Here is a 13,396-nt window from a genome sequence, read left to right as displayed (position 1 = left end):
TGTGGGTAACGCGTACAGCTTATGAGGTGGATCTCCTATCTAAGACGCCCATCAATCAGCCCCAGCCGAATCAAAACAAGGTAGATGGTGTGTAAGAGAAGGAAAGGGCTGTGAGGGGTGGTGGTGTGAGGGGCTACAGGTAAGGGGGACAAGGCAAGGAAGGGCTGAAAAAGATGGATGTGCTATGAACTGGTAAATGGACAAATAGGTAGGTAGCTAAACCATACGAGACGGAATGGCGTGGAAGGAAAGGAAAGGGATTGTGGAGGGGTGATGTGAGGATGTGAAGTGTAGCGGGATGGGAAGAGGGATTGAAAGGGTGTATGTGGAAGAGAGAGGATGGAAGAGGTGGTCTAGGAAAGGAAAGGGATTGTGGAAGGGTATGGAGAGAGGGATTGAAACGGGGTAGCTATGTGGAAGAGAGAGGAATGGTATGTAAGGGAAGGGAAGGGATGTGGTGGCTAATGTGATGGTTTGGGAGGAAGGAGGCTGAGGAGAGGGTTGGGAAGAGGGTAAGTGGAAGAGAGAAGATGGGAGAGGAGGCCCAGCTAAACTAATCGAGGAGTGGTGTGTAAGGGAAGGGAAGGGTTTTTTGGAGGGGTGATGTGATGGGTGTGAGGTGAAGAGATATGGGGAGGGGGAGGAAAAGCGGGTAGGTAAAAGAGAGAGGATGGGAGAGAAGGCCCAAACGAGGTGAAATAGTGTGTAAGGGAAGGGAAGGGGATGGTGTAGAGGCTACTAGGGGGATTTAATGCATAACTCACCACAACAAACTGCACAACAAATCTCACACCCTTTTCTCCCCCTCTTCCTCTCTCCCCACTCCGCAGGTACCGGTAACTGCTCTCCCAGCACCCCCCAGTCCTGCTGCCCTGACCTCGCCCTGCCCTTCCTGCCCCAGGGCGTGGAGGACATCAACAACCACTCCCTCTGCGTCGCCCTCGTCCATCCGTCTCTCAGGGGCGCCACACACCTCCGCCTCCACAACTCCTACGGCTACTACCATCACAGGAGGATTCGGTCGCTTATGCAGGTTGGTAAGGGTGAAGGAGGGGGATTTGTGTGTGTGGTGGGGAAGGTAGTGGTTGAGGAGCGGTTTGGTTTTAGGAGATATATTGATAAACATATAACTAGATAAATAAGTGGAAGGATTGACAGTTAGAAAGGTATATATAGTTATTTATTAAGAAAATAAATTATTAGACAAGGATAGACAGACAGATAGATAAACAGCTAGAGACAGATATTTAAATAGAAGGATAGGAAAGTTAATAGATGAAATGATAATTAAATAAATACCTGTATGTATAGATAGAATGATAAATGGCTATATAGATAAAAAGTTAGATAAACAGGTATGTAGGTATATATATATATATATATATATATATATATATATATATATATATATATATATATATATATATATATATATATATATATATATAGAGAGAGAGAGAGAGAGAGAGAGAGAGAGAGAGAGAGAGAGAGAGAGAGAGAGAGAGAGAGAGAGAGAGAGAGAGAGAGAGAGAGCGAGAGAGAGAGAGAGAGAGAGAGAGAGAGAGAGAGAGAGAGAGAGAGAGAGAGAGAGAGAGAGAGAGAGAGAGAGAATTACATAGAATTACATAGAAAATCAGACCACGCAGACCCCATGGTCCAGACTAGGTGGTCTGTCCTTAAACCTAAGTGATTTTACATTAATCAGATGGCTCCAAAACGTTGCTTTTCTACTCTAGTTAATATTAAGTTCAAGGAAGTGACGGTCGAGCTTGTTTTTAAAGGAGTCAATCGTGTTACACTGGACCACTGATGGTGGGAGCTTATTCCATTCTCACACTACAACGTTGGTGAAGAAAAATTTGGTGCAGTCTGAATTTACTTGTCTACATTTAAGTTTTATGCCATTGTTCCTCGTTCGCAAAGTGTCATCGATCATAAACAATTTTGTTCTGTCTACATTCGTGAAACCATTAAGTATTTTAAAACATTCGATCAGTTTTCCTCGGAGGCGACGATTCTCAGGAGAGAACATGTTAAGGGTGGAAAGCCTTTCTTCGTAGGATTTGTTGCGCAAGGAAGGGATCATTTTTGTTGCTCAACGCTGAACACCTTCTAGTTTAGCAATGTCCTTTGCATGGTGGGGAGACCAAAACTGTACCGCATATACCAAGTGGGGTCTGACTAAACTATTGAAGAGCGGAAGTATTACATCTTTATTCTTGAATAAAAAGTTTCTTTTAATGAAGCCCAACATTCTGTTCGCTTTATTTGCTGCATCGATGCATTGATGTGAGAATTTGAGGTTTGACGCGATTTTGACCACCAGGTCCTTAACGCATTGAACGCTTGTAAGTTTAACGCCGCGCATTTCGTAATCGAACTTCTTATTTTTTGTTCCAACTTGAAGGACCTGGCACTTGCCTACGTTAAAGGGCATCTCCCAAGCTGAAATTTTGTGCAAATCCTCTTGGAGGCTTTGCCTGTCTTCGTCAGTGAGAACCGAGTTACCAATCTTTGTGTCGTCTGCAAATTTACTAATGCGATTATTGAGTCCAACATCCACATCGTTGATGTAAATAATGAAGAGCCCTGAGGGACGCCACTAGTGACCGGCGCCCACTCTGAGTTAAATCCGTCAATCACAACTCTTTGTTGTCTGTTGCTCAACCAATTCGCGATCCATTGGTTTACTTGACCGTCAATGCCTATTTGCTTTAATTTATAAAGTAATTTATGATGTGGGACTTTATCAAACGCTTTCTGGAAATCAAAATAGACTACGTCCAATGATTTGGTTACGTCATAAACTGAGAAGAGATCGTTATAAAAGGTCAGTAGGTTTGACAGGCAGGATCTTTTGTTACGGAAGCCATGTTGTGAATCCCCAATTAATGAGTGGCTTTCGAGGTAACTCACAATTTTGTCTCTAATTATGCTCTCGAGTAGCTTACCTACAATTGAAGTTAGACTAATGGGTCGGTAGTTACCTGGTATTTTTTTGTCTCCTTTCTTAAAAATCGGTGTCACGTTAGCCTTTTTCCAATCCGAAGGGACGATGCCTTGTCGCAAGGACATATTGAATACGGTAATGAGGGAGGAGACTATTTCGCTCTTTGTTTCTTTAAGCAGTATAAGATATACTTTGTCGGGTCCGAGACTTTTATTTGTTTTAAGTGAATGGAGAGCTTTAAGGACTTTATCGGTTGTTATTTCAAAATTAGGCAATGCATGCTCGAGATTTACAATAGTACTGGTGTTGGTGGTAGTGGGAGGAAGACTGTTAGTATTAAACACCGAGGAATAATTGTTTACGAGGTTTGCAATGTGTTGGCTGTCAGTCACCAGTGCACCGTCGCTGTTTGTTAAAGGTCCAATACCACTTTTGATCGCCTTTCTGTTGTTTATGCAACTAAAGAAAGATTTCGGATTATTTTTACAGTTGGCTGCAATATTTTCTTCATATCTACGCTTTGCCTGACATACTAGTCTTTTTACTCGTCGCCTGGCATCATTATAAAGTCTAATATTTTCGGGCGTGCTTTGTTCTTTCTTTAACCTGTAAAACAATTTTCTCTCATTGACTGATTGTTTAATTTCGCTATTAAACCACGGTGGGCTTTTATTAGTGTTAATTCGCTTCTCGCACAAGGGGACGAATGTGTTCTGCTGAGTGAGTAAGTGATTTTTAAAGCTTAGCCAGGCTTCCTCTACGTTGGCGTCATCTGATAGTTGTATTTCTGTTAGTTTTTGTCGGATTTCTACGAAGTTAGCTCTTTTGAAATTGGGCACCTTTACTTTATTTTCAGTCACTGATGATTGAGCTCTAATGTCGACGCGCACTAATTTATGATCGCAAGAACCGAGGTGTTCTCCTACCGTGACATTACTGACTAGGTTATCTTGGGTCGTTATAACAAGGTCGAGTATATTATTTTGTCGAGTTGGCTCAGAAACCATTTGGCTCAGATAATTTTCTTCTGGAAATTCGATCATTCTATGTGACTCGCCTTCTGTACCTGACAGTGTCGCCCAGTCGATATGGGGGAGGTTAAAGTCTCCTAATATCAGTGAGTCGTTGTTATTAAGTGACTGCCTTAAGACGCTGTACATTTCAAGGTCGTCATCGAGTGATTGCCCGGGAGGTCTGTAGGTGACAGATATATTTATATTGACTTTTGCAATGTTTACTCGCACGCACAAATGTTCAACGTTACTGTTTCCTGGTGTTTTGTCAGTGGGTTGCAAATAGCTTTTGACAAAAAGGGCGACGCCACCGCCTCTACGGTTTACACGATCTTTGTTGAAGAGTCTGTACTCTGTAGCCATCTATGTTGTATTCGGAACTTAAATCAATATTTGTGGTGTCGATAAATGTTTCGGTTATAGCAATTATGTCAAAATTTTCTGTTAGAGCAAGACATCTCAGTTCATCAAATTTGTTTCTTAGGCTACGCGCATTGAAACTAAGGATTTTTAAGTTATCTAGAGGCTTGGTAATAGAGGTGGTGGTACTTGCGGGATCCCGGTTACGGGTTTGTTGCGATGCACGGCGTCTGTTTACACGGGCGGGGTGGAGGGACGTGGCTGAGACTCGTTTTTTGATCGGATGTCACGTACTACGTCGTTGAGGAGCCCTCCGAATCTGGCTGCCCCGATGGGAGACAGGTGCAATCCGTCCCTGTGGAAGAGCTCACTTTGTCCATAGAAATTCTCCCAGGCGTTGAAGAACTCCACGTCAAGCTCCCTCCAAAGAGTCTGTAAGCGGTTGTTTAGGCTGAAGGCCTTACTGAAAAAGTCGCTCTCCGCCCAAGTCCGTGGTAGAACTCCTGAAATCAAAATGTTAGGGGATTTAGACTTATACTGCTGGATGAGCCTACGGTACTTGTCCAGGAGTTCCTCAGACCGGGTCGTGGTGACGTCGTTCGTACCTGTGTGAATAACAAACAGTGAATCATTAGTAGCCTGGGGGGAGATCTCTTCAAGAGCAGCAGTTATATCGTCGATCCCAGCACCAGGATAGCAATAGTTCCGTCTTCGACGAGGAACTCTGCCGCAGAACTCAACGACCTGCTGGCGAATCATGGAGTCACCCACCAGGAAGGTGCTTTCCTGCTCGTCCTCCTCCTCCAGAATGGCAAACCTGTTGAAGCAATGAACAGGATAAATCGCTTGTCTGGCTGGTTTGGCTCCTCCATTCACGACGGTGAAGCCATCATGGGCGTTGCCACTAGCATCCTCCCGCTGCGTGGTGTTGTCCGATGGTGTCGGCGGTACCGCTGAGGGCAAGGGGGCGGTTGGAGAAGGGTTTGGCACCACAGCAACGTTAGCCTGGATGAATTCCTGCAAGGAGGCAACAGTGCGAGAAAGCTCTATTATTTTATTCTGACCTGCTTCCATCTCTTCTTGCTCCTGCAGTCTTGTCTCGAGATTCTGCCTGGTGAGAGAAAGCTCTATTATTTTATTCTGGCCTGCTTCCATCTTCTCTTCCTGCTCCTGCAGTCTTGTCGACAGACAACAGAACGCCCTGTAATAAAGTGAGCTGAGAAGCTACCGTTACAAGTACTGCACTTCTTAGGCGCCATCTTAGCTGAAATGAAAGAGATAAAAACACAGAGTGAAGGGGATTAGGAAAGGGGGTGAGGTGTGTGAGAGGTAGTTTAGTAATGGAGGAAAAGTGAGAGAGAGGAGGAGTAGGAAGGGATGTGAGGTGAGTAAAGAGGGGGAAAGAGAAGCGGTGAGTGAGGTGTGTGAGATCAAGGAGGGTTAGGAAATAGGTGAGGTGAGTGAGAGGGGGTTTGGGAAAGGAGGTAAAGTGGGAGAGAGGAGGAGTAGGAAGGGATGTGAGGTGAGTGAGGTGTGTGAGATCAAGGAGGGTTAGGAAAGAGGCGAGGTGAGGTGGGTGAAGGGATGGGTAAATAGGCTGTGAGGTAAGGTGAGTGAGGGGGGATGAGGGCTTAGAAATATGTGGAGGTGAGGGAGGAGTAGGAAGGGCTAATCCTCTAGGGGATTTGTAGTGAGGAGGAGCAGAAGGGAGGTGAGCGAGGGTGGGGGGGCTTAGGTGAGGTGAGGGAAAGGGGGGAAGGAAGGGTTAATCCTCTAGGGGACTTAAAGAGGGTGTAGTGAGGAGTAGCAGATTGAATCCTCAGGGAATTCAAAGGGTGAGTTGTCGACACACCCAAATCACGCGTGAAAAACTCGGGAACACAACAACACACTCGAAACACACGAAACACTCAGAAACTCAAGCATAAGAACGATTAAACACCCTCAAGTCACTCGCAAAAACACCGGAAACACAACAGCACACTCAAAACACTCTGAAACCCACGCAGAACACCCGGAAACAGCCAAATCACACGCAAAAACACCGGAAACAAAACAGCACACTCAAAACACTCTGAAACCCACGTAGAACACTCGGAAACAGCCAAATCACACGCAAAAGCACTGGAAATACAACACACTTGAAACACTCTGAAACCCACGCAGAACACTCGGAAGCAGCTAAATCACACGCAAAAACACCGGAAACACAAATCACAGAGGCAACCACAGGCAGACACACTCGCAGAAACCGCAAACGAACCACACTAAACACGTGTCGGGAAGTCACAGGCAACACACAAAGTCCATAAGCGAGAACACACAAACACACATGAAAGCTAACGCAAAGACAAATAGCACAACGAAAACACAGTGTTGCCAAGGCGTGCTAGCTAGGCTGTGGTGTGCAGCGGGGAGGCAGCAGCGGTCCGTCTCTCAGGAGAGGTCAGGAGTGAATGAGAGAGAGAGAGAGAGAGAGAGAGAGAGAGAGAGAGAGAGAGAGAGAGAGAGAGAGAGAGAGAGAGAGAGAGAGAGAGAGAGAAATCCCGAGAAGCCGCACAGCCAGGTGCCAGAGGGCCTTCACGAGTGCCACGGCCCACCTGTGGAACGCCTTCACGGGTGAAGTGGGCGTTAGGGCAATGAACACCCAGCAGGTGAAGGTGGCGGCTCATGCCTGGTGTCGCACTTACCCGCCCTAGTCACATCCGCCTGAGCACAAGCACAGCACTATAGTCGGTCCAAATTAGCTTGGCCAATTTGCACCGAGAGGCCCCTCCCCCATTCTGGCTAAGCTCCGCCCCCCTTTCACCTGATTGGCTGTTGATGACATCATAGATTGTATCAAAGACACGTACCAAATATATATGATTGAGATAATCTAGCTTTCATGAATATAAAAATTTAATTGAAAACAATCAGCTACCAAACACATCAAACTTGAACACTAAAAAAAAATCATAATAACAATCTTTCAAGGGAGAACGGGCCCCTACGGAACGAGCACTAAGCGATGATGATAGTAGGCTATCTAATAAAGTAACACTTTTTTCCATCATTTTCCTACATAGCTCATTCACATAGGCATACCAAATATAATCACATAAAAAAATATATTCTATAATAACTGAATACAGGTAGGAATCATTGTATTAAGGAATAAGATATGTATCTGTGGCTTGGAGCGACGGGTAGGCTACGTATGTACGCTCAGCGCAACAGCCACAGATACGAAACTTATTCCTCAATACAATGATTCCTACTTGTATGAAGCTACTGTAGAATATATTTTTTTATGTGATTATATTTGGTATGCATATGTGAATGAGCTATGTAGGAAATAATGACGGAAAGTGTGCATTACTTTATAGATAGCCTACTATCATCGCCTTCAGTGCTCGTTTTGCAGGGCCCGTTCTCCCTTGAAAACTTGCAGTATTATGATTGTACTTTGTTTCTTAGGTGATGTCATTGATTGTTTAAGTAGAGTGTCGTTATTCAATTAAGTTTCGAATATTTTTTAATAATGAAAGAAGCTAGATTATTTCAATCATATTATTATGCCGGACGTATACTTGGGTTCCGTGTCGCCGTCACAAGACTCCGTGGGCGTGGGAGGGAGATATGTAAACACCTTGCACAGCTTCTGTAGTTAAATATTCTTCCTTAGTAGTACAATTCACTCTTGACTCTTCACTGGCCACTAGCTTACTAAGTCTAAGACTGGGACTTGGGCTCTCTCGCCTTCTTCTCCTCTCTCTCAACAGTACAGTCTAGAATGTTACAGTATATTTTAGATCATACAAGATGTAGCAAAAAATATATGCGAGTAGGCAACACTATTATTATCGTTGTTATTATTATTATTATTATTATTATTATTATTATTATTATTATTATTATTATTATTATTATTATTATGAAACTTGACATAGATAGCTGACATTTTACGTTGGACATTATTTTTCTGTCAGTTAAATGTCTTGAAACATGCTGCTAATACGTGTACTGGTACTGAAGTTGCAACGGCTGTAAATTTCAATGTTATCCGATAACTGCTTTATGTAGCACTATTTTACTACGGACTACTACTAGTATTGCTACTACTACTACTACTACTACTACTACTACTACTGCTACTTCTACTACTACTACTACTACTACTACTACTACTACAACATAAATGATATCTCCACCCATGTTTATTTTCCCTACACATAATCATGGAGGGCTCCATAGTTTGGAGGTCATTAGCCCCAACTCTGCTCGCTAAGGACTGTGGCATCCAACCATATCGCTACTACTACTACTACTACTACCTGACACTAAATCACCTATCATCTATTACGTCTAGATCCCCCTTTCCTTCCCTACTCAAGTCACTCCCGACCCACCCTAATGTCACTCTCCACCACTGTGGCTTCATAGTCCATATTGGAGATGGTGGTGGCTTTTGGGCCAGAGTGTCTGGTGCCCCTGAGACATAGGATGGCCGACCTGAGCAGGGAGAACGAGAGGTGACACCTCATCCAGGCGACAACGTGGCTCCTTGGCTGATGCTTCTTTTCTGAGATTAGTTCCGCGAGGCGTGCGTAGAAGCATTGGGCCCTGGGACCCATCCCGCCGGATGTGGTGAAGACGAGGGGGGTGAAGCTACCCTGATCCACATGTTGGATTCTTTCACCGTATGCCCTTGTCTTCTCCTGCTCGTTCCTGTGGTGGGCGGCTTGCAGGGGCAGCTCACGGTGACAGGCACCCATCGGGTCAAATATGCGGATGTCCATGAACGCCCGCTGTCCGCGCACCCAGAATCCGCGGGCACTTACATCAACCCGTGCCTCCTGTGAGGTATTGGCTGTCCTGTACCGAAGGTGTTCGCCGTCCAGGGGAAGCAGTGCCGGCTCGGTAGTGACGTCTTGGCATACCTCTCCGAGCATGCTGACTGTCAGATCCCTCACTTCATCGTGTCGAATACAGACGAAGCCTCCTTTTTTATGTCATGGTGTGGGTGACATCATTTGGTGATCCACATGCACAGAGATCAGGCAGTCCCTTCCTTGAGTTGATTGATCGTGTCCCTGGTGAGTGGAAGCAAACCCCGTGTGGAATTTTCTGACAAGCCTCGTATTGCAGACGCAACATTGCCTTGTCGCATTTTGTCTGCAAACTTCCGGGCCCTGTCTTCTGTGGAGGTGTTGTTCTGTTGGGGTCCGGGGAGCCTCTCCTGTATGGCTCTGGCTTCTCCAAGGAGGGCATCTAACTCGTTAGTTTGCCACAAGGCAACTCGCCTTCTTAATGCCTCGATATTTTCGGCTTGTTTGGTTTTTGGCTGTGCTTTTTGGAGGAAGAGATGGGGGAGAGTGAATACAATTTTCAGGGACAGGGGCGCCAGTGGTGTGTTCTGGATGTAGTTATTTAACAGGGTGACAATTTCTTTGATGATAAATGTCGTGGCTCCACATCTGGGTGGTTCAAAAAGATTTCTTGCAGACCACCCAACAACTTCAAGGTATGTGTCATCTTCTTCTACTACTTCTACTACTACTACTACTACTACTACTACTACTACTACTACTACTACTATCAAAACACATTTTTTGAACTGGACCATTTGTGGCGTTGTTGTTGTTGTTTTTTGCTTCTGTTGTTGTTGTTGTTGTTGTTGTTGTTGTTGTTGTTGTTGTTGTTGTTTCCGGGTTGTCGTCTTTCGATTTGTTACCCCGATCAAAAAGCTTATCAACCTGGAATGGGTCGAGAGCTTTGCAAATATGCTTCACTGATTACTTGAAACTATAGCAGGGCAGGGAAATGACAGGGACTGTTTACATATTTTCATAAAAGGAGGAGGAGGAGGAGGAGGAGGAAAGAGAAAAGGAAGAAGAAGAGGAAGAAAAATAAATGAAAGAGAAGAAGAAACGGAAAAAAATGATAGCAAGGAAGAGGAGCGAAGAAGAAGAAGAAGAAGAAGAAGAAGAAGAAGAAGAAGAAGAAGAAGAAATAGAAGAAGAAGAAGAAGAAGAAGAAGAAGAAGAAGAAGAAGAAGAAGAAGAAGAAGAAGAAGAAGAAGAAGAAGAAGAAGAAGAAGAAAAAGAAGAAGAAGAAGAATAACAAAAAACAAAAGAAGAAACAGCAAAAGAAAAAGAAGAAAATGTAGTGAAAGAAGAAAAACGAAGAAAAATAAATGGAAAAAGAAGTAAGGGGAGAAGGAACTGTGTTGATGGAAGAGAGAAGAGAGGGGAAAAGTAGGAAGACAGTAGAGGAAGAGGAAGGGTAAAAATATGGAGATGATAATGAAGGGGCTGTGGAAGAAGAGGAGGAGGAGGAGGAAGAAGAAGAGGCGGAACAGGAAGAGGAGGAGAAAAAGTAGGAGGTGAATGAAAAAGGTGGAATCATAGAGGTGGAAGAAAAAGAAGAAGGGAAACAAAAAAAAGGTGGATATTGAGGGGGTGGAAGAGAAGGAGGAAGAGGGGAGAATAAGGAGAAAGAAGAGGAAGGAAAGACGACGAAAATTAAAAGGAGAATAAGGTGAGGAAGGAAAGGGAAAGAAAGAACAAGAAAAAGAGTAGGAAGTGAAGGAGAAATCATGTAGGAGAAAGAAGGAAGAGGAGGAAGGAAGATAGGAGAGAATGAGTGAAGGAAGAGGAGGAAGGAAGAAAGGAGAGAATGAGTGAAGGAAGAGGAGGAAGGGAGATAGGAGAGAATGAGTGAAGGAAGAGGAGGAAGGAAGATAGGAGAGAATGAGTGAAGGAAGAGGAGGAAGGGAGATAGGAGAGAATGAGTGAAGGAAGAGGAGGAAGGAAGATAGGAGAGAATGAGTGAAGGAAGGGGAGGAAGGAAGATAGGAGGAAGTTAGATAGGAGATAATGAGTGAAGGAAGAGGAGGAAGGAAGATAGGAGAGAATGAGTGAAGGAAGGGGAGGAAGGGAGATAGGAGAGAATGAGTGAAGGAAGAGGAGGAAGGGAGATAGGAGAGAATGAGTGAAGGAAGGGGAGGAAGGGAGATAGGAGAGAATGAGTGAAGGAAGAGGAGGAAGGAAGATAGGAGAGAATGAGTGAAGGAAGAGGAGGAAGGAAGATAGGAGAGAATGAGTGAAGGAAGAGGAGGAAGGGAGATAGGAGAGAATGAGTGAAGGAAGAGGAGGAAGGAAGATAGGAGAGAATGAGTGAAGGAAGAGGAGGAAGGAAGATAGGAGAGAATGAGTGAAGGAAGAGGAGGAAGGGAGATAGGAGAGAATGAGTGAAGGAAGAGGAGGAAGGGAAAAATGAGGACCATGAAGACGAGAAGGAGGAAAATAAAATGAACAAGAGGAGAAAGAAGAAGAAGAAAAGGAGGAGGAGGAGGAGGAGGAGGAGGAGGAAAAAGAAGGGATGGGTGAGGAAAAGGCAGCATATGGGAGATGATGATGATGAAAATGATGATGATGATGGTGACGAGGAGGAGGAGGAGGCGGAGGCGGAAGAGGAGGAGGAGGAGGAGGAGGTAGGGTGCCAAAACTGAATGTGGGACAACTTTGATTTTCCTCGCTGGATGAATGGCTTTTGATATCCTTTTCAGATCCTCCTCCTCCTCCTCTTCCTCCTCCTCCTCGTCCTCCTCCTCCTCCTCCTCTACACTGCTATCAAAACCATACTGCACAAACATTCAATACATACTCATTCGCCTGTGTATTAACTGCCACAGGTGTTTTGGCTTACCTGTGCATGGTTAACAACAGGCAGGTTTCCAGGCATTCAATTACAGCCGGTGCAACACGTGTATTACATTGAGAGTGTTTGGAGAGCAGTGCTAAGTTGGTTATCCGCCCCCTACCTCCCTCCCCCCTCCCTGCTGTTGGTGGGTGAGGGTCAGTGATGCGGTTAAGTTTGAATACATTTGGGTCGATAACGTTTGGTTGTTTAATAGGTCATGCAATCTAGTAGACCAGAGAACTTTCAACATGTTTCGTAATTGCTTTGCTCTTTTTCCATTTAGCTTCTCGTAATTAGCTTTTATTGTGTGTGATTTTTGTTTTCACCCGTGTGTGTGTGTGTGTGTGTGTGTGTGTGTGTGTGTGTGTGTGTGTGTGTGTGCTTTCCCAGAAAAATATACTTCGCCATAGCAGGATACCAATACACAAGCGGACGAACAGACGGAATAAGCTGAAGCGTAGTCCCAGCACGATAAATATAGAACGAATTGGAGCTGACTTTGTTCCCATTCAAGAAAAACTTGAAAAATCGATAGAAAAGGAAATTCCTAATAAAGAAAGGCAGTCCTAATTTTCTTTAACAAACATGCTGCAAACAAATCAAAAGTTGTAAGGGTGGGTTTTGGTTGACCGATTGAAACGTCTAAGCTACAAATGAACTTGAGGCTAATGGTGATATATAACGACTGCACTTCGAGGGCGCCGTCAGCCGCCACGTGGTGATAAACTAATAGACTCACCGACCGACTTCCTCCGCAAAGTATCTGTGTCAAATGTAACGGACATAAAATTTATCACGAGCGACACAGAGTGCAATAAAAGAGCCTGGTGGTATCAGAGCCGCAGCAGGCTACAATCGATTTCTGGCCTCAATCTCAAGAACTGCGCAGCAGAGTTTAAGTTCCTTCGAACTTCCTCGGCATATATGTATTTTATTTTTATTTTTTATAAATACTCTTGATTTTAGAATCATACGACAGTAATTAAAAAAAAAGCTATACCTGCGCTAGCTCACAACGGAAGTTCGAAGAGTGAAAATAAATTAAGGACGTATTGTTTTAACCTCGCAAGCCATTAAAACGGTATGAAACCTAATGGTTAAAAGTATATCCATATACCTTGAGGCAAGCATTATCGTGAACAAGGACCAGCAAGGTTTTCGGATGGGCCGCTCATGTCTTTTGCAATAATTATCTCACCATGGTAGATTAGAGAAGGACTAGAAAACAAAAATAACGTAGGCGTTGTCTATATTGATTTTGCAAGGGCATATAACAAGGTAGACTACGGCATACGCCTCCACAAGATATGACACTCAATAATCTAGGAAAAAAAACTAGGGGTGTGGTTGCACTTTTGCCTCAACGACAGGGAGCAACCTGTAGCGG

At 44.3% G+C, this 13,396-nt stretch overlaps 1 protein-coding gene across 1 annotated transcript in view; it reads left to right on the top strand.

Annotated features, from left to right (window-relative positions):
* The window catches only part of LOC127003620 (probable maltase-glucoamylase 2), a 97,660-nt gene that overhangs the window by 27,411 nt on the left and 56,853 nt on the right, over nt 1-13,396 (top strand). Inside the window, exon 7 of the mRNA XM_050870527.1 lies at nt 831-1,033. Coding sequence (XP_050726484.1) covers nt 831-1,033 — 203 coding nt within the window. The remainder of the gene's footprint in view (nt 1-830; nt 1,034-13,396) is intronic.

The sequence above is a fragment of the Eriocheir sinensis genome, chromosome 25 (genome assembly GCF_024679095.1).
Source record: "Eriocheir sinensis breed Jianghai 21 chromosome 25, ASM2467909v1, whole genome shotgun sequence".
NCBI classification, from domain to species: domain Eukaryota; kingdom Metazoa; phylum Arthropoda; class Malacostraca; order Decapoda; family Varunidae; genus Eriocheir; species Eriocheir sinensis.
This window is presented reverse-complemented; position numbering and strand designations above follow the sequence as displayed.